General features: G+C 35.8%; 3 protein-coding genes across 7 annotated transcripts; 2 read left to right on the forward strand and 1 right to left on the reverse strand.

The window, feature by feature from the left end:
* The first annotated feature begins 1,437 nt into the window (after positions 1 to 1,437).
* LOC112283390 (uncharacterized) lies at positions 1,438 to 2,760 on the forward strand. The gene has a single exon (XM_024522012.3). It carries the CDS (start codon positions 2,024 to 2,026, stop codon positions 2,273 to 2,275), a length of 252 nt encoding a protein of 83 aa, XP_024377780.1. The 5' UTR covers positions 1,438 to 2,023; the 3' UTR covers positions 2,276 to 2,760.
* Positions 2,761 to 3,941: 1,181 nt separating this feature from the next.
* On the reverse strand, positions 3,942 to 8,267 carry LOC112283375 (CBS domain-containing protein CBSX2, chloroplastic). 2 transcript variants are annotated; one of them, XM_024522002.3, is made up of 9 exons: positions 7,815 to 8,267; positions 6,755 to 6,842; positions 6,495 to 6,559; positions 6,217 to 6,265; positions 5,998 to 6,050; positions 5,751 to 5,866; positions 5,541 to 5,598; positions 4,548 to 4,587; positions 3,942 to 4,337 (listed from the first exon to the last, which is right to left on the reverse strand). In XM_024522002.3, exons 1-9 carry the CDS (start codon positions 8,049 to 8,051, stop codon positions 4,276 to 4,278), a joined length of 768 nt encoding a protein of 255 aa, XP_024377770.1. In that variant the 5' UTR covers positions 8,052 to 8,267; the 3' UTR covers positions 3,942 to 4,275. The 2 variants fall into 2 exon arrangements, with proteins under 2 accessions (XP_024377770.1, XP_024377762.1); XM_024521994.2 differs by lacking the exon at positions 4,548 to 4,587.
* A 4,069-nt stretch (positions 8,268 to 12,336) lies between these two features.
* Positions 12,337 to 20,180, forward strand: LOC112283360 (extra-large guanine nucleotide-binding protein 3). Of its 4 annotated transcripts, none has more exons than XM_024521980.2 (12): positions 12,762 to 13,102; positions 13,330 to 13,454; positions 13,630 to 13,831; positions 14,065 to 15,641; positions 15,802 to 15,939; positions 16,298 to 16,423; positions 17,149 to 17,322; positions 17,856 to 18,075; positions 18,209 to 18,498; positions 18,621 to 18,778; positions 18,948 to 19,571; positions 19,807 to 20,180. In XM_024521980.2, the coding sequence occupies exons 3-12, from the start codon at positions 13,648 to 13,650 to the stop codon at positions 19,820 to 19,822; spliced, it is 3,507 nt and encodes a 1,168-aa protein (XP_024377748.1). In that variant the 5' UTR covers positions 12,762 to 13,102; positions 13,330 to 13,454; positions 13,630 to 13,647; the 3' UTR covers positions 19,823 to 20,180. The 4 variants fall into 4 exon arrangements, with proteins under 4 accessions (XP_024377731.1, XP_024377723.1, XP_024377748.1 ...); XM_090255210.1 differs by having other exon boundaries at positions 12,823 to 13,102; positions 13,615 to 13,831; XM_024521963.3 differs by lacking the exon at positions 13,330 to 13,454 and having other exon boundaries at positions 12,337 to 13,102.
* The last annotated feature ends 6,357 nt before the right edge of the window (positions 20,181 to 26,537 follow it).

The raw sequence follows: 26,537 nt of genomic DNA on the forward strand, positions 1-26,537 counted from the left end.
GGAGGGTAATCTCACAGACATATATATTTACTTTAATAATTACCTATATGATTAGGTAAAACTAGGTAAATATAGATTAATTTCATAAAGTCTTTTAGTGAAGCTTTCTACAAGCTTCATAGACACAGTTTTGATTTTAAATGTATTTATAGGTCAGAAACTTGGCCAACAAGTTAACCACATATTGGTAGCTTGTAGAACAAGTTAACTCCGCATAATAGCTTGTGGAACAAGCTAACTATTTAGCGCATACATAGATAACTTGTCTTGCAAGTTAAGACATGTGGCTAGCAAAGTCAACATATTTTTGAAGTTTTATATGACATTGTCTTATAGCTCCTAATTAAGAGTATATATGGAAATAAGAGTGAAGCCTTCTTCACTCTTGTCAACGCCATTCTAATCCTTAGTCTTATTTTAAGACTTTCTAGTCTTCTTGTTTTTGGCAATATCCATTCTAGTTAATATTACATTACCTTTTGAGTGACTTTCTAATTCTCTTCAATGACACAAGAGTGTATCGAGGATTCTCTTTCTTTGAGATTCATGTCCTTGACACCCCTTGATGTTATCCCCTAATTCAAACTTTATTACTCCCTTGATGTGGAATTAAAGTGGAAAGAGAGTGAAGGCAAGCAGGGCAGTTTTTGATATATCACTGGCCCTTCTTTTGATATTTGGATTTCAAAATCACAAAGTAGATAAGTTGGTGAAGTATCAAGTGATATTTTGAAATATCACTTGACACTTTAAGATCTCATCACAAGTGAAATATCACCTTAAAACCTTGAGTCTGAATCTTCTTAATGAATCATGGATTCTCATCCCTAACAATACAATAAATCATCGATGGTCACAAAATAAATAATGGATTCTCACCCATAACGAAATTCATTCCTTTTAATGGTAGGATGGATGTTGAAACAAAAGCAGAGTGATGACACCCTACAGACACCTTATGAATCCCACCAACCAATTCAAAAAGTCAACCTTCGTTCTGCAGGTTCCAAAAAAGGATTTCAATCCCACCTTCCATGTACAGTTCCACCGCAGATTTGAAACTAAAAAGCACCATGTCATCGTGTAATATAACCTTGAAAAACACACCTAAAAAGTAACCCAACTCAAGTGACTTTTCCCGAACATACAGACATGCTTTTTTCATCCAAGGACCCAAAAAAAAGTAGTAAAAGAATTATTGAAAGACGAAGAATCTTGAAGTTGCCAGAAATTACTGCAATGGGGCAAGTGGCATAAATCCATGGGCTTGGGGTCATCTAAGGGACCCTTCATAGCCCCAAACCCTAGGTATTCAAAGGGACCCTAAACAATCAACACACGAAATTATACGAAGGAGCCGCGTAATCGGAGGGACGCGAAGCCCAGCAGGAAAGCGTCCGCATGCGGGGGGGGGGGGGGGGGGGGGGGGGGGGGGGACGGGGGCGGGCCTCATTGGCCGTGGCTCCGCGCGCTCCCTCTCGCAGCTTGCCGCGTTGCCGCATGTGGCCATGGACCAAGTGCTCCCCTTGCCACCATGCCCCGCACAATCCCACCCCACTTGTGCACATCAGCGAAATTGCACGAGGGACGGCGTCGCGGGGGAGTTCCACCACCTGTGGGAGGAATATTTGGATTTCGCTATCGATCACCGCGCCTGTCTCCGAGAGAGTTTCACCAATTGTTATATCGACGATCTGTTTGTAGTTTTTTTACTTATCAACTTGGCTCCGGTTTTCTTTTATCTCGACTCCGGGAGTAGTAGTGCGCTGAATTTTTGTTGTGGTGGTGGTAGAGTAGGCGACCTGCGCGACTGGTAATGGTCTGGTATTTGTTAGGATAAGATAGCTGGTGTTTCCTGGACAGGGAAACCTTCTTCTGCTGCTCTGGAGTTTGATTGGAAAGCAGGAATTAGTGGTGTGCAGGCATGTGAGGACTCTGATGTTTGTGAATGGTATTGGTTGTCTTGCCGACCGATCGTGTGATTGAGAGAGGGTGTTGTCGGAGTTAGTGGAGTTTGATAAAGATGGGAGTCGAGCGTCGGAACATGGATCAGTATCAATCTTCCAGCGCCGTTGGCTATGGGATGCCGGACAGGAGTAAGAGCAAGGCGATTTCGCGGTCTACTTCGTGGTTTGCGGATCCTGAGGCTCAGCGGAGAAAGCGCGTGGCGAAGTACAAAATAATCACCATGGAGGGCAAAGCGAAGCAGACGGTCAGAAGCAGCTTCCGGTGGCTCAAAGCTAAGTACATCGCTGTTCGATATGGAGTGTGGTGATAGCTTCCTTGCCAATGATCTTGCGAACTTTGATTCCCTGGTTTAGAAGAAATTATCTCGAATTTCGCGCATATGACTTGGGGAACCTCCGAAATGAATTTGCTTCAGTTCAGACCAGCTCTTTGAACGAGCTCGCACAAGCTCTGGGAGCTGAGCCATGTGTTGAAGGCTTCAAACAGTGGCTGTTGAGGCGGATGAAAATCTCACGAGAAGAAATAGGGTAAAGAAGATTGTGAATAGTGTGTGCTATGCCATTCGCGTGCATGCGAGGATATGGCCTGTAGTGGAACTTGTAGTTAGGTTGTAAGTTGATATATGTGCAACACATGCTCATCGCATGGAGAAATTAGTCCGGCCCAAGACAGAATAGCGAGTAATTGGTATCCTATCTTGATCCCTTCAGTAGTGGCAGCTGGCCTGGTTTCAGCGCATGAGACGTGTAGATATTATTGATGAATGCGATATAACAGTGCTGATTGCCGCTCGATTGCTGGTTGAGACAATAGGAGTGTGCAGCGAACTCGGTGTTTGTAGAAATAAGGGTGGCTGTTTTTACCAACACTAGTACGGTGGTTTTGCCGCAGTCTGGATTTTGTCAGGGCAGATATTGTACTGCATGTCATGAGAAGAATTGGAAGTAGAGTAACAACGTATTTAATTACTGAGTGAAGTTGAGCAGTTCCTACTAATTATGCGCGGAATCAGAGATACGAAGAGATTCAATCGATTGAATTGGTGTGATGCGAATCAATCATAACTACTCTAAGCCAAGGTGATGTGCTAATTTCGCGTAGAAGTTCTATTTTGCATAAACTGGTGGCGTTGACATCAAGGTTCATGAACAATCTTCATCAACTGGCTCCACAAGCATCTTGTGCAGTGAACGATGATCAAATTTTCGTAAGAATGGTTGAAGCGGAACTTGCTTGAGACAAATTTGTGGTCGAGAGGACTTAAGCACCAGAATCATTCTGAGCACTGTCATCCTTTTTGAATCTAGAGGTCCTAAAGTAACATAGATGGGACCCCGTCACTATTTGTGACGCGTGTGCTCTCGCTGTCGAGAATCGCAATAATCAACGAAGATTTGCTGAAAGCAAGACCTACCATCGGAATTACCGAGCATCCGGCCACCACAAATGAGGGAGGGCATTAACACAGGCCAGCAGGCGGTATGCATACGAGAGAAACATTACTTCTTTACAAGGGCAGCTTAGGTGGCAGGCGGACAAGACGAAGAACAAATGGCAACCACATGGTTAGGGAGTGGCAATGATTCTTATGCTATTAATACTCGGAATTGATTTGGAAAACATTAGTGGTCGCTGTAGCCGCTTCAACCAATGCTGACCCTTGTCCCACTTACAATGGGCACCGTTGCCGCGAGTTCATATTCTCGAGGTAAAGTTCTGACTTAAGCAGCCCGTAAACCTGCAGTACTGGAATTTCTAGAGGACATGAGTTTACTTGCCTAGCTCGTCGAGACAATACTTGTGATATATCCAGGCAGACTGGAGGTGTTCATCACCCAATTACTAAATACTTTTACGTTCAACCATTATTTTCAAAGTTCACTGCCATGCATTACGCCGTTCAACTCCAACATCTGAGGCATGTGAAGTTACCCAAATTAACATAACATTCCATACGGGAAAAAGAGAGGAAGTAGAAGCAATTTGGAAAGGTCCCTCAAATGATATTTACTGAAATTTCCTCAGCTTTCTTCAAGTTACTGCAAATGTGGCACTAGAAGCAGGTACACAACTAGTGTGCAGTTCCGCCTAGCCTGATGACATAACTGGCTGTAGAAGCAGATGGTTCATGGTATACATGCAAGAGCTGAAAGGGTATAATAATTTGCATCTATCAACACCAAAGAATATCAATGGGTTGCTGCACCTCCGTTGAAGCTTTTCCAATGAACAAGACGCTTGTATAAAGTACTAATTCATGTGTCTCCAAACATATCCTCTACGGCTTCTTTTCCTCCAAGCTCTTTCTCAGCAGCTCGTTTCATAATAAGTGCAGCTCTTACAACATTGCCTCTGGTTAGAAGTCCGACCTGTGTCATCGATATGAGAAATGATTCAAGACTAGTACAAATTTGAGCGCCCTGAACATGCTATCAAATGGTCCAACCGAGATATCAGAATTTAAGATTTAACTTTTAGATATCCATTTCATTCGCCACCCGGTCAATTTTCAAGAAAACATACTGCATTGACTCCTTTGACATTTACTGTTTGTAAAATCAAAAGAAGGGAAACTGTACCACAAAGGCTCTTTGCGACAACTGGTGCCTGTTCTCGAGTCTGTGATGAAAACTCCAAATTCCGTAGATTGATGAAATAATGGAAGAAAAAACTAAATTTTTACCCACATCCAAAACAACAGCTTGGCATACAAGGCCAAAAAAGGGAGAATGAAAGACCAGTTGTTTACCCTACAAGTGATAGGTGCTTCTGGTTCAATACAATAATTGTGCTTTCAGTTATTATGATGTTTTTATACTTAATGATCAAAACTAAAACCTATACGTCTAAGTTCCTATGAAAATTATAAATGTTTCACACAAGTTTAGAAAAAATGTTTTCTAGAAGAATACTAGAAATAACGTTATGGTATATTTAATTCTTTCAAAAACTTGCAGATATACAGTTTCAATACAAAAGAACACTTCAAAATGATTTGACAAGTGTGACATTGAAATTCATGTTTGAAGAGAAAAACACAAAAAATAATTCACAAAGTATGATATTTATAGGTATACGATCTTAGTTACTATTTGTTAATTTGCAAATAGCATGTCTTATGTTATTGCTCTGCTCATTAATTAAATTTCCAACCGAATATGATGATTGAAAGATCACTGGACAGCAATACAGCAGAAAAGTCGTGCATTGTTTGGACCCAAACAGCGCACAGGTGAACACACACCAACCAAAATAAATGGTTACTTAAATGAGAGGGAGGGAACGAGGAAAAAAAAAAGACAACGAAAAAATCGAAAGATCAAAGAAGAGAGAGAGAGAGGGAATCACCCTCAAAAGGCGTTCGAGGGTTTAATTAACCATTCATTATGTTCATTAAAATACGTTCATGATTAACCATTTATAAAATATGTCCGTTAAATGGTCAACAAAAGTTTGGAACTTGAGCATTCTGTATGCATGCAGATTTGTGGATCCAGTGCTACTTTCAACTTTACTAAAAAGAACATTAAACGGCAATGAATTTGACATGCATGCAAAAAGCACAAACTTACCAATTTTCCATCATCACCGACAACAGGCAAACGCCTGAACTTGGTATCAAGCAAAACCCTGAGTTTCGCATTACAAAGCAACTATATGTTAGCATCCTCAGCACTATCACATATGTCTATTAACCTCCAAAATTACATTAAAAGAAAGAAAATGAAACAAAAATAGATTTTCACACCAGTGTCACGACGCCTGGAACGCAACGAGCTTACCTTGCTGCATCCTCAAGGTTGGTGTGCTCACGAACAACGAGTGGTGATGGAGTCATAACATCTCCAACCATCTTTCCATTGGTTTTAACCAACAACTTCTGGATCTCCCTGAAAGCCTGGAGAAGCACAAGCCTCATGTAAGTTGAACAAATTCGTTCGATATCTTTCCTAGAACAAAAGAAAATAATCAGTAAAGACACATCAATACTTCTGAAAAAACGAATGAAAAAGGCTTTTCTTAATTCACCTTCCAGGTCCTGCCTGCTTCTGGAAATAAACTAGTTTCTGGTTGTCTTTGACCTGCCATTCAAAGAAAGCACAGTCATAAACTACCTCCTGTTCTAGGAACATGCATCCCAAAATGGCCATTTGAACGTGCACAAATGCGTGACATCAAGCTCGAACGTATTGCAGAAAGCGTTAATAGAAGAATCAAAGTAAAGCAGAATCAGATTGTAAGAGAAACCTGATATTGAATCAAGCGCCAACAGGTCGTAATCGGAGACAACCCCCACCTACAAACAACACGAACAAGTCGGTTGTCGTCTGAAAAAAGACAGTTTGATCACAAATTCCTGGCAAAACAAACATCTGAACCTTAAAGAGCACCACCCAAAAACTACGTAAAGAGAAGCAGAAGAACAAAATTACCAAGGGCTGCTAGTCCAGCACCATACTAAAAACTCAAACAAACATTGAGATTTGTGCGAGTCAAATTATGCACAGAAGCATCCATGAACGTACCAATGCTCCAGCATCATCAATTACGGGCATGCCAGTGATACGCTTTTCAACCAGCACTTCCAATGCTACACAAATCACATACTGCTAGTATTAGGATGGATTAATAAATAAGACATGCGAGATTAGGACTGACCTTTACTAGCAACGTACGTTGCGACTGCTGAACTGCCACATGGAAATAAGCCACAATTTTTCCAAATTTTAAAGCTTAATAAGTAATAAAAAAGATCTCGAACATGAGCAAGTGCGATGCTCTATACCTTCATCAATAGTGGTATTCACTGTTGCACAATACAAATCCGAAACAGGGGTCATGTAATCTCCCACCGTGTATGGCTCTTGCTTTTGCTGCACAGCGTATCAGAATGTAAGAAAGGTATTGCACTTCCACTTTTGACCTTTAACGTACTCCCAATGTACTCCGCTACTGTCAAAATTGACATTATGACAATTACATAACAAATAGCAAGTATTCGAAAGAAATGCGCGATCATCCGCACTGTAAGCTAAGTCGAAGATTGCTATGAAGCACTTCTGATGCGCAACCTAAGGTGGCACTTAGATCCCAAGAGGTCACGTTACACTGGGCTTAAGGTCAAGAACATAACTTTGCTTTCGTGAAAAACATAACATTTCTTCAGCTACTGTCGAGTGCCAATGCAATGGCATAATCCTTCTCATCCAAACCTTAAGTTTGTCATTTATCCGTATCATATAGTCCACACATTCCCTTGAGTAGCTCCAGTATAGGTTTAAGGCAGCTAAATATAAGTCTCACTCTGATCTCATGACGCATTCAAATTATAACCAGAGTGCGTAGCAATGTCCTGAATTTTAAATTCATCGCTTCAATATGAACACTTCTTTCAAATATCCAAATATGCAGAGAAACCCTGAAGGATAAACCCCGGACCCCTTGGGCACTAAGATTCAAACAACAACGAACTAACAGGTACAAAGAACGTTATCGAATAACCTCACTCCCAATATTCCGTGTAAGCAGATGGAAAAAAGAAAAGATGTCCCTAAAATAAAATACCGTGTCGGATATAGAGATCTCGCATGACAGAAAAAAATATATATATTCAAAAGACACGTGCCCAAAACGTATCTCTATCGTCTTAAATATCAATAGCAAAACGTTGATTATCACCTTCAAACCAAATTCCTCAAAGAATTCAATATACGTTGTGTAAGAGTGCGGTTAGATATGAAGTAAACCACAGAATTAGAAAATGCTGAAACGCAACCTCACAAAGCAATGTTGATGTTCGCACAATTACGCAGAATGAAATACACCAAGGCAGGAAACCAACGTACAGGAGCAGGGTTTTCCATCATCGTACTCCGCGCAAGCATAAAGCTAGTTCCCCTGGGCCGCATATGCACCTGCATGGAAACCACCAGCGTGCCCGCCACGCTAGACACAACCTTGCGGTTCGACGCAAATACTAGCTGCGGACTTGCAGTCGACGAAGTAGAAGTTCCTATGTCTTTCCTCACCGCAAAAGTTGCCGCTCCCACTGCCGTGCTCGAGGCCACCAACATGGCCGCCATTTCTTCACTTCAGGACAACAAATCCACACACTGAACGAGGGCAATAAAATTTAACAAGCAAAAAGTATATATATATATATAATAAACTTATAAAATAGGAAGCAGTGTATCCTAGCTTCGGCGCACAAATGCGCAACGAAACAACGACGCAACCTACAGCAATCTCGCGAGTGCAAAATCCTTGCTCCTCTCTCGACAATCTCTAAGCTCTACACCACCGAGCCTAAATGTAGACAGGTTGCGACGAACTACTCTTAGCATTGAGCAGCTTCTTTGTCCTGGTGGATCTGCTTTCAGTGCCGGGTATACACCTCTCGAGGGTATACCCGGAACCAGAAGTTGATACATGCTCATGGTTGATACACGTAGTGGGTTCGGGTATCCCAATCAGATACATGTTAGTTATCAACTCGCCTTCAGAAGTTTCCATCACGACTCGTGCCAAGGAAATCAACGTGGATTGTCATCTTGACTTTTTAAATTGTATCACTTAATATATTCTGTAAAAGACATATTAATGACAACTAATGAGATTTGAAAAGGTACGATTAAAAGCACTGTACAGTGTAACTCATAAATTACAGTGTAACATGTCACGATTGATTTCAGCACTTGAGCATAAAGTTGTTGGACCATTGATAAATATGCAAATCCAAGAGATTTTAGACAAATCGCAACATATATAATCCACTTTTTATGTAAACATATTACTCCTGGGTTTTAAAAGATAAAGACGATGGAATTGTATATTAATATTTTCATTCTAATTAAAACTTCAACTATGGATCAAAATTGTTTTTTATTTTGCCATATTTAGAATGGGAGATTTTAGATTATTATCGTACCAAATGATCTTAAATTCAATACATATTTAAATTACTTAACTTTATAAGATTTAGATTTTTCTTTACAAACATATATGCACAAAATTATCTGTATTATCCGATATTGTAGAATCCAGCAAATATATCTTTTTAATGGTTTTGTCTTTAAAAATTAATAAGTTTTATAATACACTAAATTTTATATCATTTTTTCAAGATAAACTTCGAAATTTTTAAGAAAAATATTTGCGAGTATATATTGGTATTGTACAATAAAATGTTATACTATCTTAAATTACTTCAATTATTCTGATATCAATGGTGATAAATTGAGTTTATTATTATTATTTTTAATTTAACATATTTTAAAATTACCCATACATACATACATAAACAATTAAAATTTTGATAAAAATATCTGTAATACAATAATTATCACTATACTTTTATAGAGTAATAAATTTCATGTATTAGATATTAGAAACAAGTCCAAATAATATAGATGATGATATGATTGTTGAAGAGGAGGTAAGATAATTGATTAGATTATACATGATGTAATATTAGTACTTTGTTTGATTTTAGTATAATTTTATAGAACCAATTTAATTTGAGCAATCCAAAAACTCTTTAACAAATAAAGTTTTCATTTGCTTTATATTAATATATAGTATATTTTCAAAATAATATACTAATATTAAATTCTATTTTAAATAAAATCATACAAGAAAATATATTTATTATTATTTATATTATATAAATAATAAAAAATGTTATGATTTTATCAATATATTTTACTTGAAAATTTTAAAACGAATATATATATATATATATATATATATATGAGCATATACATACACATACTTTTAGATCTTCTATTATGTAATCTCATGTATGCAACTTGTTCACCTATCTAGCAAAACATTTAGTATGTGTGTAGATTTATAACAATATTTGTTTTTATATCACTTCCATGAAATGATTTATTTTTCTTCAACATCTATGAATGTTTTTTTTTTAAAAAACAAAAAAAAAAACAAAAAAAAACAAACTATGATACAGTCCCAATAATCAAGAAGTTAATTTGACATTTAAAAATTATATATTTATAATAATATGATACAAATAAAATCGTTAATTTTTTAAAAGAATTTAAAATACATTGGTATATAGTACACTAACTTTAATTAAGCGCCATGTTTTTTAAAGTAAGAATTTAATATTACTATGAATATTATTACAACTCTCTCCCTCTCTCTCTCTCTCTATATATATATATATATATATATATCTATAAACATCAATTTAATATATTAATTTAAATTGCACGTATAATTTATTATTTTATTATAGTTGGCTATTGTTATTTTTATTTTAAAATATAAACTACATTTGATATGATAATAATGTAATAATATTTTTATTTTATTTTATGTTATGTTATTTACCTTATAAATATTTTTAAAACCATAAGATTTATTCTATTGAATTTATTGCTTGTTTATTACAAAAAAAAAATCTATTTATATTCATTTATAAAATTTATGATGAATATTATTTTATTTTTTAAATACTAAATATTGCAGATTTAATGTGCTATAATGTTATCTTATATATCCTACATTAATTTTTATGTATATATATATATATATATATATATATATATATTTCACTCAGCAAAGAAAATGTAAAAAGTGTTCCTTTTGAGAAGGGGGTATTTTAATAAATATATGATCTTAAACTAATTATTTTGACCAAAATGATTTTATTTCTATTTGTAACTGATGTATCTCAATATCCAAAAAACATTAATCATTAAGTTTAAAATAGAAATTCGGATATGAGGTATATTTTTTTTATTTAAAAATATATTATAAAAAAACTTAAGATATTATTCAATAGAATTTTAACGGTTTATTTAATATTTACAAAAGATTGTAGTTCTTATTTTTCTCAAAAAACTATAGAATACTTCTTACTTGTATAATATATACTATTTCAATATGATATGTTTCTAGCAAGTTTAATTCTATTTATTTATTTATTATTGTTTTTCTTCTTTTCTGTTTATTCTTTTATTCTTTTTATTAGAGAATACTTATTTCATAATATTTAAAAAATCAGTTTAGCACAAATAATAAACTTATGAATTAGTTGATTACTTTGATTTTGATAGTTATATATTAAGGTTGTTTATATTGTATTGATATGATAATAATTATTTGTTGTTTAGTAATACAGAAAATGTAAATATCAAATCTTAAAATATTTAGATTTTTTTATTTTTTGTTATAGTGCTTTAGATTTGTTATGTTAAAGATTGGAAACAGAGCCGAATAGTGGTTTTGCATTGTCTTAAAGATTTAGTGCACAATTATTAGATTTTTTCATCAAAATGTATACAATTTTTATTTATTTATTTTAAAATTAATCACTACATATTTGTATATATATATATATATATATATATATATATATATTGTTACAATGCACATACAAGCATGTTTTTCAAAAAATAAATCATTATTTTACTTTTTTTTTTTTTTTTCATAGATTAAATCAATACTTCTAGAAGTTTGACAAGTTTTGATACATAAAATACATCATTATTATTTTTAATTAATCTTTTCTATAAAATTTTATTCCAAACATATATATATATGTATATATATATATATATATATATATATAATTTTCAATCACGGAATGTTAAATAGACCCAAATTTTTACTAAATTGATCCACTCATCCTACCCATTATGAAAGAAAAAACAACATCTAAATTCATTTCTTCACTAATGGATTCAAACCCAATGAAAACCAACCACATTCAACATGATTACCATATTCTTCATCATGGATAGGTTGTGTTAGTAAAAACTTGGATCTATTTAACATTCCACATATATATATATATATATATATATATATAAATAAACTATACTGATTTTCAAATCATGAATGTCATTGTGTTTTTAAAAATTCCTCAAAAATAACAATGGTAATATTTTCAAAAACAGTCTTCTATGCTCAAACACACTGGAACCAATTCAAATATGGAAGTGTGATCCAGCAACCTCTCCAAACCAATTCACACTTTTATAAAAAATGAATAAAGAAGCATTTCACACTTGAAATTCCAACTCATTAAAAGTAGGAAAGCAAGACTTTTACTTTGAGTTAAATACGAAGGAACTTTGTCACTTGAAATGATGAATAACCACCAACACCCTCATGCTAAACCACAACATCCAAACACACACACGAGAACAAGTTCCCCAATAGTCGGGAACCAGTTCCCAGGACAACCACAATGATTGGCAATGAATCTTCATCCACCGGAGCCATTAATGACGAAAAAGTAAAAGTTACGTAATCATGGGCGTGGTGGGGGGAGAAGAAGAATGACCATAGGGGCAAAACAGGTATGGCCTGAGTCGAGCAGCAGCAATGGAGAGACATTGAACTTGCCGAGTGAGAGGGAGCGTGACACTCTTCGGTCCCACGGTGGTGGTCCTCGCCTCCCGACTAGTTGGCGCAATTACCTCAAGCAAAGCAGCCATCGCAATAAATTTTTAAATATATTCTGACTATTCATTCCCTGGTATTGTTGCGGGAGCTTTGTCGTGTCTATCTCTCCCATTTCCTCGAGCAGAGTCGGTTTTGCGGGGGTAAGTTAACCTGGTGGTTGAATGAATGGCCAGTAGAAAGCGATGGTGTGGTGGAGTATTTTTATTTTTTTCCCCTGCTTCGCTGCTTCAGCCTAGTCACTGTAGAATCGATGATGAAACGACATGGCGGAGGTGGGGCTGAAACCTGGGAGGAAAGTGCCAAGGGATTGGAGCATTAGGTTTTAGCTGGAATGCCGACAGGCGGAAACCAAGAGGAGGAGATTTATAAGCTCTAGATCGAGGGTGTGCTTGATCGGTTTCGTTTGATGAAGGACATAGCGGCTTAGCAGGAGGGTGAGAGAGGGAGAGAGACAGAGTATGTGAAGGTTATGACTGTGAGGGAGAGCGAGAGAGAGAGAGCAGGATTAGGAGTACGTGAGGAGTGACTTTTGGACATCAGAGGATAGTGATGGAGATGGTGATGTCAGACCGCAATAGCAAGCATTGGGGGTACTACTGGCTCTATCTGCGACATTGCGGTTGCTGTGTAACGCCGGCTGCTGGATAGTTATAAAGTTCGAAGGCGGGCGACGATGGCGTTTCCACGAAATCCTCAGGTGATTTTGTTCGCTTCATTTCCGTTGAGGCGTGTTATATGATTTGGGTTGGCTTTTAGGTGTTGGAGCTAATTTGAAGATCGAGTGAGGAAATAGAGGAGCAGGGATGATGTTGACTTACGGCCATGGTGTTGGAGGGTGATGTAAGGGTTAGAAGAGGAAGGTTCTCGAGAGTCATACGATTGTGCTTTCAAGGGCTAATGGAGGTCAAACTGTTGTGTTCGTAGGGGGGGTTTTGGAATTTTCTGCGGGAGGATTTACTGTGCATTATGGTCGCGTACTTTATGCAGTGCTGGTTTATGTAGTATCAGTGTTCTTTCCAGTCAACCATCTCTTTTAATCGAGGCGCCAGGTGCGAGAGTAATAGACAAAGCAGTCGTGCACAGCTGTGCCTGTATTCTCTCTGTCTTGAGAACCTACTGTTCGGTCTCTAGTGTGTTGGAAAGCACTAGTATTTGCTTCAACTTTTGGATTGTGGTGTCGATCATACGTAAGTTCTGAATGCTTCGCAGGCTTCACTTGTACAGTATTCTCCGACGGGTGAGATGAAATACAGAAGGAGAAATGAAGCGGGGGAGTTGGATGGAAGTAGAGCTCAGCCGACGACTATTCTTGGTGGCCAGTTTGGAGCATCAACAGGTGGACAAGCTAGCAACGGCGATGACAGTATGGAGAGCTCTTTGGAAGGCACGTCTGCTCTTACGACGAGAGAACATTTGAATGGTGGAGGTGAGTAGATTAGCGTGTATCATGTTTGGGCGACCTTTGAAGCTTGCACGCTTCCGCTGCACTTTTGTTCTGACGAACTCGCTATGCAATTGGAGATATGTATTTTAGTGCGTTGTTTCTGAGTGGCTTCTCTGATAATAGTACTTTGCACCGTGTGTGCATGACCTAATTACACAGTTTGATCATTCCGCGCATTATTAGTCACAGGAGGTTGTAATTGTAAATTTATGCAGGTTCAAGTCGCATCTATTCGCAGTTTCATAATTCGAATGCGGAGCCTGAGCCTTCAAGTGTGGCTGCTAGATTGAAGCAGCAAGCTCTTGATAATCCTCAACAGGAGCAATCAGTTGACGATTTATTGAATTCAATCGGAGTCTCTTTGCATGCTAATCAGAAGGAGCTTGATTACTCCATGGCTGTAGATTATGGCGGGCCTGACAAGAAGGACGGTTTTTCGAAGTATAAGCTCTCGAATTCCTCGCATTCTGGAATAAAAAGATGTCAAACCTCGGACTCTATTCCTGTAGCAGTTGCTTTATCCCGTATCGGTAATAAACATTATATGTCGAATAAATCTAGGTCTATAATGCAGCCGAGCACTCAACCCCAGACGAATTTATCTCCACCGACTGTGGCCCCTCACGCCTCCCGAGAGGGCTTTGTATTTCCTACTTTAGATAAAGAAGTAGATACCTCAATAGATTTAGGTTCGAAGAGTCTAGAACCACAAGAGCCCTCTGGAAATGTTTCCGAGGTCTTGGATGCATCAATCGGTGATAGATCGGAAGAAATGGCTGAGCCATCTCATAGGATGAAGCTTTCGTCACTCGAAAGCTCTCAGGATATTTCAAATGGTCCGTTCGGTGTTCCAAGTTTTTCAAGTGCCGCAAGCACTCCCGTTGAGATGAGCGTAGCGAAAGGGGAATCAGTCTTCGATACGCCTCAACAAATTCCAGGAGAAAAAATCCCAAAGGAGCTTGTGCAGGGCCTGCAAACTGACTATCCTGGAGATGATGAGATCGAATCACGCACCATCGATGTTCCTTCATTTTCTGTTACAACAGTCGATGCAACAATTCCTTCCCAAGTGATACTACAAAAATCTTCATCATTACATAGTGGAGAGAGTTCAGCCTCCGTCTCGCCATCTCTATCTGTGGTTTTAGCAACAACAGGACTTGTTGCAAATGCCCCTTATACAGATGAGAGTTTCAATGGAGAATTTAATAGATCTGGTGCCGATGAATCAAGCGTGATGTATTCCCCTGAATCTATTCAGATCAACTCTGGTTTCTACACACCCAAAAGCTACGACTCCGTGGAAGAAAGAAGTGAGCTTGTGAATATTGCTAACCACGGGGGTGACAGACCTGCGATTCCTCCTGTGTTGCCATGGAAGAAGGGTGGTTGCGCAGGTTGTGGCAAAGGAAATCTTTTATTAGAAAAAGAGTACTGCATGGCCTGCGGCGCCAAGTACTGCGGCAGCTGTGTGCTTCAGGCGATGGGGTCCATGCCTGAGGGTAGGAAGTGTATTTCATGCCTTGGGCAACCTATAGCTGGACCAAGGAGGCCTTACATTGGGAAGCCGTCAAGACTGCTGAGACATCTGCTAAGTCCTCTTGAAGTGCAACAAATTATGAAGGCTGAGAAGGAGTGTCCAGCCAACCAGTTGAGACCTGAGCAAGTGGTGGTGAACAATCGTCCCCTGTCACATGAAGAGCTCGCAGTGTTGCTCGGCTGCCAGCTACCTCCAGGGAGATTGAAGCCCGGAAAGTATTGGTATGACGGTCAAACAGGACTTTGGGGAAAGGTATGTTTATGACTGGTTTGTGTCAAGCAATGGAGCTAATCTCATTTTGAATTTCTAGTCAAGTAATAAACATTTTTTGGACACCGACGGCAACTGCGGAACCTCGCATTTTGTTATTTCTGCATGTTTGCTTCAAGCTTAACCTGAGTCTTCTGTACAGGAGGGTCATCGGCCGGATAGGATTGTCACTCCTTCCCTCAAGGTAGGTGGCAATCTGCAACCGAATGCCAGCAACGGTAAGACGCAGGTATTTATGAATGGGCGTGAATTGGGGAAGTTGGAACTGAAGATGCTCAAGGTATGTAATCAAACAAATAGTATTTTCATTTTCTTTTCCAATCATCGTTGATGTGTACTTGGCAAGTGGTGACCATTACAAGAATTGCGAAGCGCACCGAGTGCACTCATTTGACTTTTGCCTGTACTAGATAATACAGTAGCTCTAGCTTTGCGATGTGTGCTTCTTCATCTTCTGTTAAATATGTTTTTAAATGAAAAATCAGAATTGATATATTTTCCTTCGATAATTAATCTACTTTTGGAGTCTCAATTCGTCATTCTCAAAGGATTCTTGGGAGCAGCCATCCATTACGTGTGAGTTTTATATTGTTGAACCGAAAACTGGCTAAATCCTGGTTGCGTTGAAATTTATGCAGTTTGCTGGCGTCAACTGTGTCCCAAATACACTTCTGTGGGTGGAGCATGATGGAAGCTACTCAGAAGAAGGATTCAAGAATGTTAAAGGGAATATATGGGCAAAAGAAGGCAACCTCTGGGAGAAGGTATTTATCAGAAATTGAAGGATTAGAGTATTGTTGTGTTTAATTTGGGACCCTTTGGTGAAAGAAGACGTTTGCAGGTGTTCAAAATTGCACGAAGTTAATTGCAAGAAGCTTAAAAGTCTAGCTAGTCCTTTCTTCGAACATGTCTACTTGTTGCATGCATGGGGTCGTCAGAGGAGGGGTTAGGGAAACAATTTGTCAGAGGCGGCTAATCTACTGACGCCATCTTTTAACTCCGCAACTTTTCTGAAATCGAGGAGTGTCAAATTGAGGAGAGGCAAAAGAGAATCCGAGGAACCAAACGCGGGCTCTGCAAGTGGCCGCTTGAAATTAGATTTTTAATAGAAATCGAAAATCGGAAATAAAAAATCTATATCTGAAGATTCTTTGCAAAAGTTACTTTCTCTTCCTAGGGGAGGAATTTGTATTCTTCGGTTATTTCATCCAAGAACATTTTTCTGGGTTCATTCTCCTCGGCCGTCCCCTACCGCCCTCTAACGTTGATAGAGTTATAATGAACCGAATGCATGTCAGTTGGGTTGTCTTGGTTGATTAGTTGTTGACTCGTCAAATGGTCAGTGATCGTGCTTACTTAGGATTTGAACCACTAGATTAACGTATGTTTTCTCCGAAGGGTTTATGTTAGGTTCTGGAATCTGCATCTCGTCCCCTATGCTTCCCTTGTTGATAAGGTGTATTTTGTTGGTGTAAATTTTGTTTCCCAGGCTTCCATCAAACTGTTGTATCCATTTTTTTCATTGCCAACTCCACGCTCTACAAATGTGAACGACTGTGAACGGCATTCCAATCGTTTCCTAGGTTTGGCGGATCCTTTGAAGGTTCACAAGCTTTTACTTCTCGGGCATGAAGGTTCTGGAAGGAGCACAATCTTTAAACAGGTCAATTCTTCATTTCAACAGCGAGAAAGTTATAGATGATGATGTAATCATGAAGGGTCCTGTTATAGGCATTTGTGCATTTGCAGGTTTTTTTTCTCTTTATCTTTACAGGTGTGTTTGGCAAGGCAATAAAAAATCACTGATGCATTGCTTTTAATCATATCTAATCTAAAAATATTTTTAATATATTCTTGTTGTTAACCTGTTTTTGCAGCACTCCACCACCTTCAAATTTCTGAGTTCTTCTAAGTTCAATTTGGAATGTTTTCTCATTATAATCAATTGCTTCTTGCCGTGTATTTTTCCTCGATTTACTCTTAAATAGAAGACATTTGTCTTCCCTCGATGTTGACAGGAATTTTCATGATGAGGTTTTAAGTCGTATTAATCTCAAATTTACTTGAACATGTATGTGTAGGAGTTTATTGAATTTTTCACCAAGAATCAAGGTCCTCGTTATAATTTGACAGGGAATATTTCTTTGATTGGGCTGATTATTTATTTTAAATTTCTTTATTTTTCTTGTCTTTTAGGCTAAAATATTGTACAACGATGGATTCACACCAGAGGAGTACGCCAGTTTCAAAACCCTGATCCAAGCCAACATTTATAAGTACATGGCCATATTACTCGAAGGTCGAGAACACTTCGAAGAAGAGGATGACGAACTTGCCAATGTTTCTGCGAAGAACCATCTTGACGATACGTCTGTCGTCAGTAAAGAAAACGGCGACCCTTCCTCGTCTCAACCAGGTATGATGAAGCTGTTTCGGGTTTTTAGTGAGTTACAGTGTAATTCCAAGTTCGGTTAATGGTTGATGCTAGTAGTGCTTCTTGTTTGATTGCATTTCTAACAGTTGTCGTGGCTCTGTCATTGATTGATCAGATGCAGCACGATTTTCCGGGCGGAATGATGAGAATCAGAAGCCGAAAAGGTCGTCCACGGGAGACAATATATACAGATTAGAACCCAATTTGAAGGAGTTGAGCGATTGGTTCATGGATAATATGGTTTGTGGGAATTTGGAGTCCATGAGTACCTCAACTTCTGCTCACCTGCAAGATCATGCATCGAAAATTGAGCAATTGTGGCTTAGTTCTGCAGTTCAAGCCACATTCCAGCGAAGATCAGAGCTTCCTTTCTTGCCCGATCTAGCAAGTTTCTTCTTGAACAGGGTAGGTTTACTGGCTTGACTCTTGGAAGCTTTCAAGTAGTTTTGTTGTGTGGATCGTTTAACAAAGATTACTTTTGGCTAGTACAATATGATTAAGCCATGTTTTGAATGTATCTGTCGTAGGTGGTGGACGTCTGCAGGAGTGATTATGAACCGGCAGAAATAGATATATTGCGAACGGAGGGGCTCAGTCAAGGTTCTGGTTTAGTGCAGATTGAGATCACTTTAGACGATAACCCAGGTTCATGGCAAGATGTTGACACAACCACTGGGCTGGACAGGTAATGATGACCTCGTGTTGTAGGCAGCTTCATTTGGTGTTTACTGTGATGTCTTATGTTCTGCATCTAGAGAAATTGTGTGTCATTTCGCTTTACAGTAATGTAGTTTGGAAAATGTCTCCGAGTAGACTCTTGCTGGTTCTCAAACTTTACCACAATTTCGCTGCAGGTACCAGGTCATACGAGTTGGGGGTAAAGGCATGTCCGATCGCCACAAGTGGTTGGATATGTTTGAGGACGTTCGTGCAGTAGTCTTCTGTGTTGCTCTAAGTGATTATAACTCGCTGTGGAACGACAGATCTGGCAATCCTAGCAACAAGATGATTCAAACACGAGACCTCTTTGAGAGCATACTCAGACATCCATGCTTTCAAGATACCCCATTCGTCTTGCTTTTGAACAAATATGACGTCTTCGAGGATAAAATAGAGCAAGGCGTGCCACTCACAACCTGCACATGGTTCTCTGATTTCCGTCCTGTAGGAACATCCCACTATACCGCACAGAATCAGGCACAGCAGGCATACCAATACATAGCTCATAAATATAAGGAGCTATTCAATAGTGTGGATTGTACGGGTCGTAAGCTCTTCACCTTTCAGCTGAATGCCCTTGATAAGACTACTGTGTCTGGAGCCTTCAATTATGTGAAACAGATTCTGAAATGGGATGAGCAAAAAGCTGCTGGCTGGGGTATAATTCCTGACGAAATGTCGTCTTACAGTACTGACATCAGTTCATTCTCTCGACATTCATCTCATTCCATGACACGTCAACCTGATCTATTCAGAAGGTGAGCATTCAACGTCTTCTTTTTAGGCCTTGTGCAAGTCAACCGGAAGCTTGGGGATCGGTTTTGTGTAGTTTTCGCATTTTCTAAGTGAAATAGACTTGGTATTCATGTATTGACAATTATGAATTACCCAAAATAGTAGTACACATGGAGTTGAAGTAAAGAGCGAAGTGGAAGGATAGTATTATTATTGGACGAAATTCTGATCACTAGTTGCATTTTTGTGTTTTGACAGGCAACACCATTACTGATGGTCTCATGAATTACATTAAGTGGAAGACTGCAGGTTGAGGTTAGCAAGCTCTAAGACATATGTGATTGTAGTTGTAAGAGTGAGATCATCGCCAGCTCCTAAAACACTGTGCCCCATCAGTGTAGAGTAGGAATTTCTGGACTGGCAGACACCATGGTCACTAGAAATGAGATGACCTCTTTGAACATACTTGTAGAAAGTTAGCTTTCAGTATGATCTCCTAACCTGTCACCTCTTAGGTTTAGAGGCAAAATCAGGTATTGTGAGGAGTTCTACGATGTCAAATTTAATTTAACCTTACGATTTTGGTGAAAAGATCTCTGGATTAATCAATACATGTACTTTACAAGCATCAATTCTGTTTCGTTCCACTGTGCTACAGTTTCTCGTGTTACTATTTTGTACCTCTATAAACTTCCCTACTCGTATTTTGAAATATTTTTATTTTCCCTTTTAGCTATGGTATGACATGTGGAGCTGTGTGCTTCTTTACAAGTTTTTTCGTTAGTTCTTTTGCTCGCTCAACCTTTACCATCACCCCCTCAATCTCATGTCTCGTGAAACAATTCTTCTCATCATCGTCCGAATCCAGTTGGAAACATGCGTCGCAATTCCTCTCATTTGCAAATGTGACGTATGCTCGGTACCTCTTGTGCTTATCACCTCCAGAAGCACACTTCACAATCTGCAAGGGCTCAGAAGCATACCTCTCGCCGAAGGCAACGAAGTGATTCTTCAGCAGGCTTGCTTTTAACTTGAATGGAGCCGGCCCTAACTTGATTGTGATCCTTGACATCTCAGGTGCTGCTTGGGGCACAGGTGCAGTTGTGTTGATTCTGCAAGCTTCAGGGAACTGGGTAAGCCTTAAAACTTCCTTGTGTTTCTGTTTCGTTCCACTGTTTCGTTCCATCCTGTCTCCCATCTCCTTGATCCTTCTATTCTTCATGTCAATGTTTCTTTCTAATTCCATTTCCTTCTGGCTTTGGACCTCTTTGTGTTGTGGGATGTCTGTCCGGACGTCAATTGGCTTTACTTGTAACTGTGTCGCCGTTGTCTCGGCATCCCTGCGAGGAAGACTTCACAGCAATGGAAGGATCGGTGTCTGGATATGGTTTACTCGAGAGTAGATTGGCGCATGAGATGGGTTTTCACCGAATCCACGAGTGTATTCCACGATTAGGTTTTCACGCATCGGATTTACGAGCTTCTGCTGCGGAGCAGTCGCGAACGGATGGTCCTTCGAACTCTGCAATCGGTTCTTTCTCGACCTTCGATTCGGAGCCAAGTCTTGTACCTGCTCTCATGCTTCGAATTCTTTCCTTCACGAAGGCAGAGGCCTGATCCTGCAAGGCTTTGGGAAGAGTGTGTGCGGCTAACGGAGCTAATTAATATGGAAACCACGGAAGCTAGCACCACTAAAAAAAAAACAATTTACCCATAAGAATGCCGCAAGAAAACTTCAGACATGCTTCGGACAGCCCCGGAGACAGTCACAATTCCTTGGTTTCTTCGTCAGAAATCGAGCTTTTACTTTTCCATAATGCACTTTTACTTTTACTTTTCTCCTCTCACTTCTCTTTTTACTTATACTTATACTTTTACTTCTTAATTTTTACTTATACTTTTACTTCTTAATTTTTACTTATACTTATACTTCTTAATTTTTACTTATACTTTTACTTCTTAATTTTTACTTCTACTTTTACTTCTTAATTTTTACTTCTACTTTTACTTAAGTCTATATATATATATATAAAAAAAAAAACTCATGTTGTGTATAGAAGATACAGTGAACGACAATTAAAGCGTGCAAGCTTATTTTCTGTTAATTTTTTCAAGACTATTTTTAATACTAGAAGTGTGATTTTAAAATAGAATATCAATTATCCTAACTTGTGGTGTCTTTAATATATAAAGATTTGAGGGACTATCCTGCACTGTGTTCTGTGATGTTTCTTTTTCTTTTTCTTCTTTTTCATATATTTACCTGTTTATAATTTGATGAAATAATATAATATTGTGAATGTATTATATTATTTAAAAAGATATCAAAATTGATGTTAAACAGTATATAATATGATCTTAATTTAGTATATTTAAGATGTTTTATTATGTGTTTCAGGAATACTTACATTCTTAACATTTAAATATGACAATTTTAAATTTGTACATGATGTTTTAGCTTTGATATGTTTGTTCTGGTAGGATTTACTATAAGTTTATAATTAAGACACATACATACTAAAATTGTTGAATATTTAAAACACATTCATATTAGTGCACTTTGATTAGTCTTTTAATAAAAAAATAAAAAAATAAAAAACTTGTTTAATAACATAACTTTATATATTTAAAAAGTCATATGCTTAACTTCAAAAATTATTTTCACCAAAAAACTTATTTATTTAAAATAAAATTTTATTAAAATAATTAATATGGATTTGTATTATGTTTTTTTTATCTAAGATTTAGTACATAAATCTTAATTAAATATATGCAATAGAAAATACTTTTAGTACTTTTAATTTATTATAAATTAGTTTTTATTATAAGATTAATGTTATTTTTTGGGTTGTATTAACTAAGTGTATTATTAACTCACCAACACTCTTTTGGAAAATGATAAATATATATATATATATATATATATATATATATATATATATATATATATATATATATATATATATGGTAATAATAATATTAACAAATATTTGTAAATTTTAGATATTTTTAAATAATAAATGATATAAACAAAGGTCTATATAAATTTTAAATATTAACTTTATAAAACATAGTAACTTTGGTGTTATAAGTTATTTGCTTTCAAATTAATATTATATTAATATTTTATGTAATTTTTCTTTGATTTTTCAACCATCTTATTGTTACAAAGATAACAAAGACAATGTAACTTATGACATGAATATAAGAGCATTTTAAAGAATTTATAGGAGTTATTAAAAATATTCAATCTATGCCACATGACAATAAATTTGTCATCTTTTGAAGATGCAAAAGTTATAAAAAAAATCTTTTAACAAGTGCACTAATTTATATTGTATTTAAAATAAATATTCCTCAATACTTATAATTTGTATTTAAAAAATCATGATTTGATCTTCTATAGAACTTTGATAGAAAAAAATCCAAGTCTAAAAGATAATTAATTAGGTGGAGGTTGTTATAGTTTGTATTTCCATAATTATTCAAATAAAAAAAACTAAATATTATTTTTTATTATTTTTTTAATAGAAATTTTAATAGTATATATTTTTATTGATAATTTAGATATATTTTAGATAAATTATTATAAATGCCTATAGAATATAATAGAATTCAAATGAAAACCAATGAAATTTGTAATTATTATAAATAAATCTTATAGTATTTAGTTAAAAATTTTAATTTAAATAAATTACTATTAATATCAAATAGGATAATCCTATATAAATTGCTATTATCCTATAGTACACTTAGTAGCCAAACTTTCTATGCATTATAATACAACATGAAGAAATTCATTCTTAACGTATAAAATGTCTATATTTAAAACAAAACTATTGTTTGTGATTATATATCTTGGAAAAATATATTAAAAATAAATAAATAAATAAAGATAAGTCTTGATACTATATTGTGACTTAAAAACATAGTATGAACTTGTTTGATAATATATAACATATAAAATTGTAAATAAAATATTTTTAGCAAATAACTATGCAAAAATCACTATTTTGAATTTAAACTATTACAGAAATTATTATTTAGCACAGTAAAATTTTTAATTATTATTTTTTAAATATTATAATAATTTAATATCAATACCTTAAATTAAAAAAATTAAAAAATTATAATGCAGTTCGATACTAAAAACTCTACAATGTTTTTGAAATTATAGACTTTAATGCATTAAATCACATATTATAATATAATTATAAATTCATAAAGTATTGATGCAAAATTAATTAAATAATAAGTTTATCACAAAGAGTTTAAAAAAGAACACAAATAATTTATCTTTCTATAATTTTATAATTTTTCATATCACTCATACTTCAAAAAATTGCATTCTAAATGTTATATTTATGTTTTCAATAAAAAAATTAAATATTAATTTATATCTTATATGAAAAATCTCCATGATCATGAACTTTCTTACTTTTTAATATTTTCATTTCATTTTCTACCACTTTTTTTAGTTGCTTTTAATCTACAACTTACAACTTATATCTATCTATCTATCTATCTATCTATCTATCTATCTATTTTTAATATTTCTACATAATATCTTCTAAAATATTAATGAAGTGTCTTTAAGAAATATAATTTATAAGAATTATATCCAAATATTTTAAAAATATATTAATTATTTTATTATCTAAAATTATGATTTTTAACTATAAAATTTTAATATAAATATATCTTAATATTAATATTAATTGATAATTATACATTCAAATTCTAATACTTATATTTTAATAATAAACATGCACAATTACAAACTTTATATACATAATTTTTAAAATAATACAATAAATTAAACTATTATAGATATAATCCAAAATAATAAAATCTACTTAATCAACTTAAGAATCTTAAATTATAATCCAATTAACTTGCTTATTTCTCATCTCTAGCCATAGAACACCAAAGATAATGCCATATCGGAGCTTTGTCATCCTAAACTTCTCTCTTAAGGTATGGGTATCATACAACCTCAAGGTTTCTTCTTCACATGTCTCATTCAATACATTCTCTTATTCATCTGCTAGATATATACTCCTTCTTGTGATCACCTTAGTTTTAATTCTAAGTTGGTTGGTAATTTCAATTAAGATATAATTTTTCATAGAACTGCAATCCACAAAAATTCTTTATGGTTGTTTTCTTAGTTGATCCATTAGACACATTAGTTGATCTTTATGATAGTTGTCCAAGGCCATGCTGTTTATCTTTGAAAGACAATAGCTATTCTCAATACTCGCCCCTGGTGCTTTTATTGAGAAGCTCCATTTTTCTGCTCCATTTTGTTATTGACTTCATGAATCTCAAGATTGTGAATTTGCTTTTATTTATTGGTGCCTAAATTTTGAAGTTTTGGACAATCTTTGATCTTGTGGCATAGTTCCCAATAATAGAAACATAATTTCTTTTGCAGTAATATTTGTCGCCTTTGAGGTGTTAATAATTCTTAGAAGGTATCAATATCCATCGATGTTGATTGTTGTACTATAATATTGGATAGTAGTATAAGACTTTGCACTATAGGTTGTACTCCACAATTTTTGAAATCTATAGCATTGACCCATTTTGCAATAGTAATTACCTCCTAAATTTTTTGTGGATCCCTTAATTCCACCTCTTGTTGGACCATAGGTTTCAATCCTTGTACAAACCAATCTATCATCTCCACTTTTGAAACATTATCAATTTCGAGGAATAGAGACTTGAAATAAGAGATATAATCTTATATTAACATGGATTATATAAGATTAGCCAACTGATTGAATGCTATCTTATGTGCATTGATGGCCCAAAATTGATTCCTAAACTTCATCTCAAACTCCTCCTAGTTACAAAATCCACCTTGAACACCATACCCTTGAGCTAATGTTACTACCAAATGATTGCCGCACTTCTTAAATAACTAGCTGCATACATAATTCTTTTGGTCGTGTTTGTCTCAAATAGTTTGAGATATTGTTGCATGTTGAAGAGCCATTGGCATACACCTTCTTACCTTGAAGTCCTAGGGTATGTATTAGATTTATTAAATTTCAGCTCAGTAGATGTTAATTCCTTTGTTCTAAAGACTTCCATTTGTCCTTGTAGAATAACTATCTGGCTATGGAGGTGTTGTATTTGGATTTCTATCTAGAATCGCTTTGCCATATCTGTATCATAGATATATACATGTAAATCAATAATTACTTATATGATTTAGATAATAATAGATAAAAATAGGTCAATGCCATAATATCTTCTATAGAAGTTTTCCAAAAGCTTTATAGATGCTCTTTTGACTTTATAGGTATCTTTAATTGACTTTTTAGGTTAGAAACGTCGTCAACAAGTTGGCCATGTACCACACATGTTGATAACTTGAAGAACAAGCTAACTATGCCATCCACACGTAAAAAACTTGCCTTGTAAGCTAAGGCATGTGTCCTGTAAAGTCAACACATATTAGAGGTCCTATAGAATATCGCCATGTAGCTCCTAGTTAGATAGTATATATAGAGGCAAGAGTGAAGCCCTCTTCACTCTTGTCAATTCCTTTCTTGCTTCTAGTCTAGTTTGAAGAGTCTCAAATTTTCTTGTCTTTTAGCAATAAGCCATTTCAATTTTTTTTTAATATACGTACTTCCTTATTTCTATTTTGTGACTTTTTCTTTGACATGGATTTCATTGGTTTATGCATCATCTTCCAATTCATAATCTTGATAGATTGACAAGAGTACATTTACAATATAGGAGCTTTGTCTTATCTTGATTAAGAGTAGATTATCTCTTTGTCATGATAAGATATAAACATATTAGAAGTTGCGGATTACCCTCTTTTAAACTGATATTGTTCTTAGTATTTTCTTTTTCATCAAGTCTTTTTTTCTACTTGACTTAAGTGGTATTAGATATTTTTTGAGTGTTATTATTGTAGAGCTTGTTGAAATGAAAAGTAAATGGCACAGATGCAAGAGTAATTGAAGCAG

This window comes from Physcomitrium patens, chromosome 1 (genome assembly GCF_059467195.1).
Source record: "Physcomitrium patens ecotype Gransden chromosome 1, ASM5946719v1, whole genome shotgun sequence".
NCBI classification, from domain to species: Eukaryota; Viridiplantae; Streptophyta; class Bryopsida; order Funariales; family Funariaceae; genus Physcomitrium; species Physcomitrium patens.

Excerpts from the sequence above, each read along its gene's own strand:
- LOC112283390 (XM_024522012.3), top strand. The coding sequence starts at position 2,024 with ATGGGAGTCGAGCGTCGGAACATGGATCAGTATCAATCTTCCAGCGCC.
- LOC112283375 (XM_024521994.2), bottom strand. The coding sequence starts at position 8,051 with ATGGCGGCCATGTTGGTGGCCTCGAGCACGGCAGTGGGAGCGGCAACT. Across the intron at positions 6,051-6,216 it reads GGCGCTTGATTCAATATCAG|GTCAAAGACAACCAGAAACT; the intron begins GTTTCTCTTACA and ends TTTGAATGGCAG. Across the intron at positions 5,599-5,750 it reads AACCTTGAGGATGCAGCAAG|GGTTTTGCTTGATACCAAGT; the intron begins GTAAGCTCGTTG and ends TGCGAAACTCAG.
- LOC112283360 (XM_024521955.3), top strand. The coding sequence starts at position 13,079 with ATGGCGTTTCCACGAAATCCTCAG. Across the intron at positions 18,076-18,208 it reads CCCTTCCTCGTCTCAACCAG|ATGCAGCACGATTTTCCGGG; the intron begins GTATGATGAAGC and ends TTGATTGATCAG. Across the intron at positions 18,779-18,947 it reads ACAACCACTGGGCTGGACAG|GTACCAGGTCATACGAGTTG; the intron begins GTAATGATGACC and ends ATTTCGCTGCAG.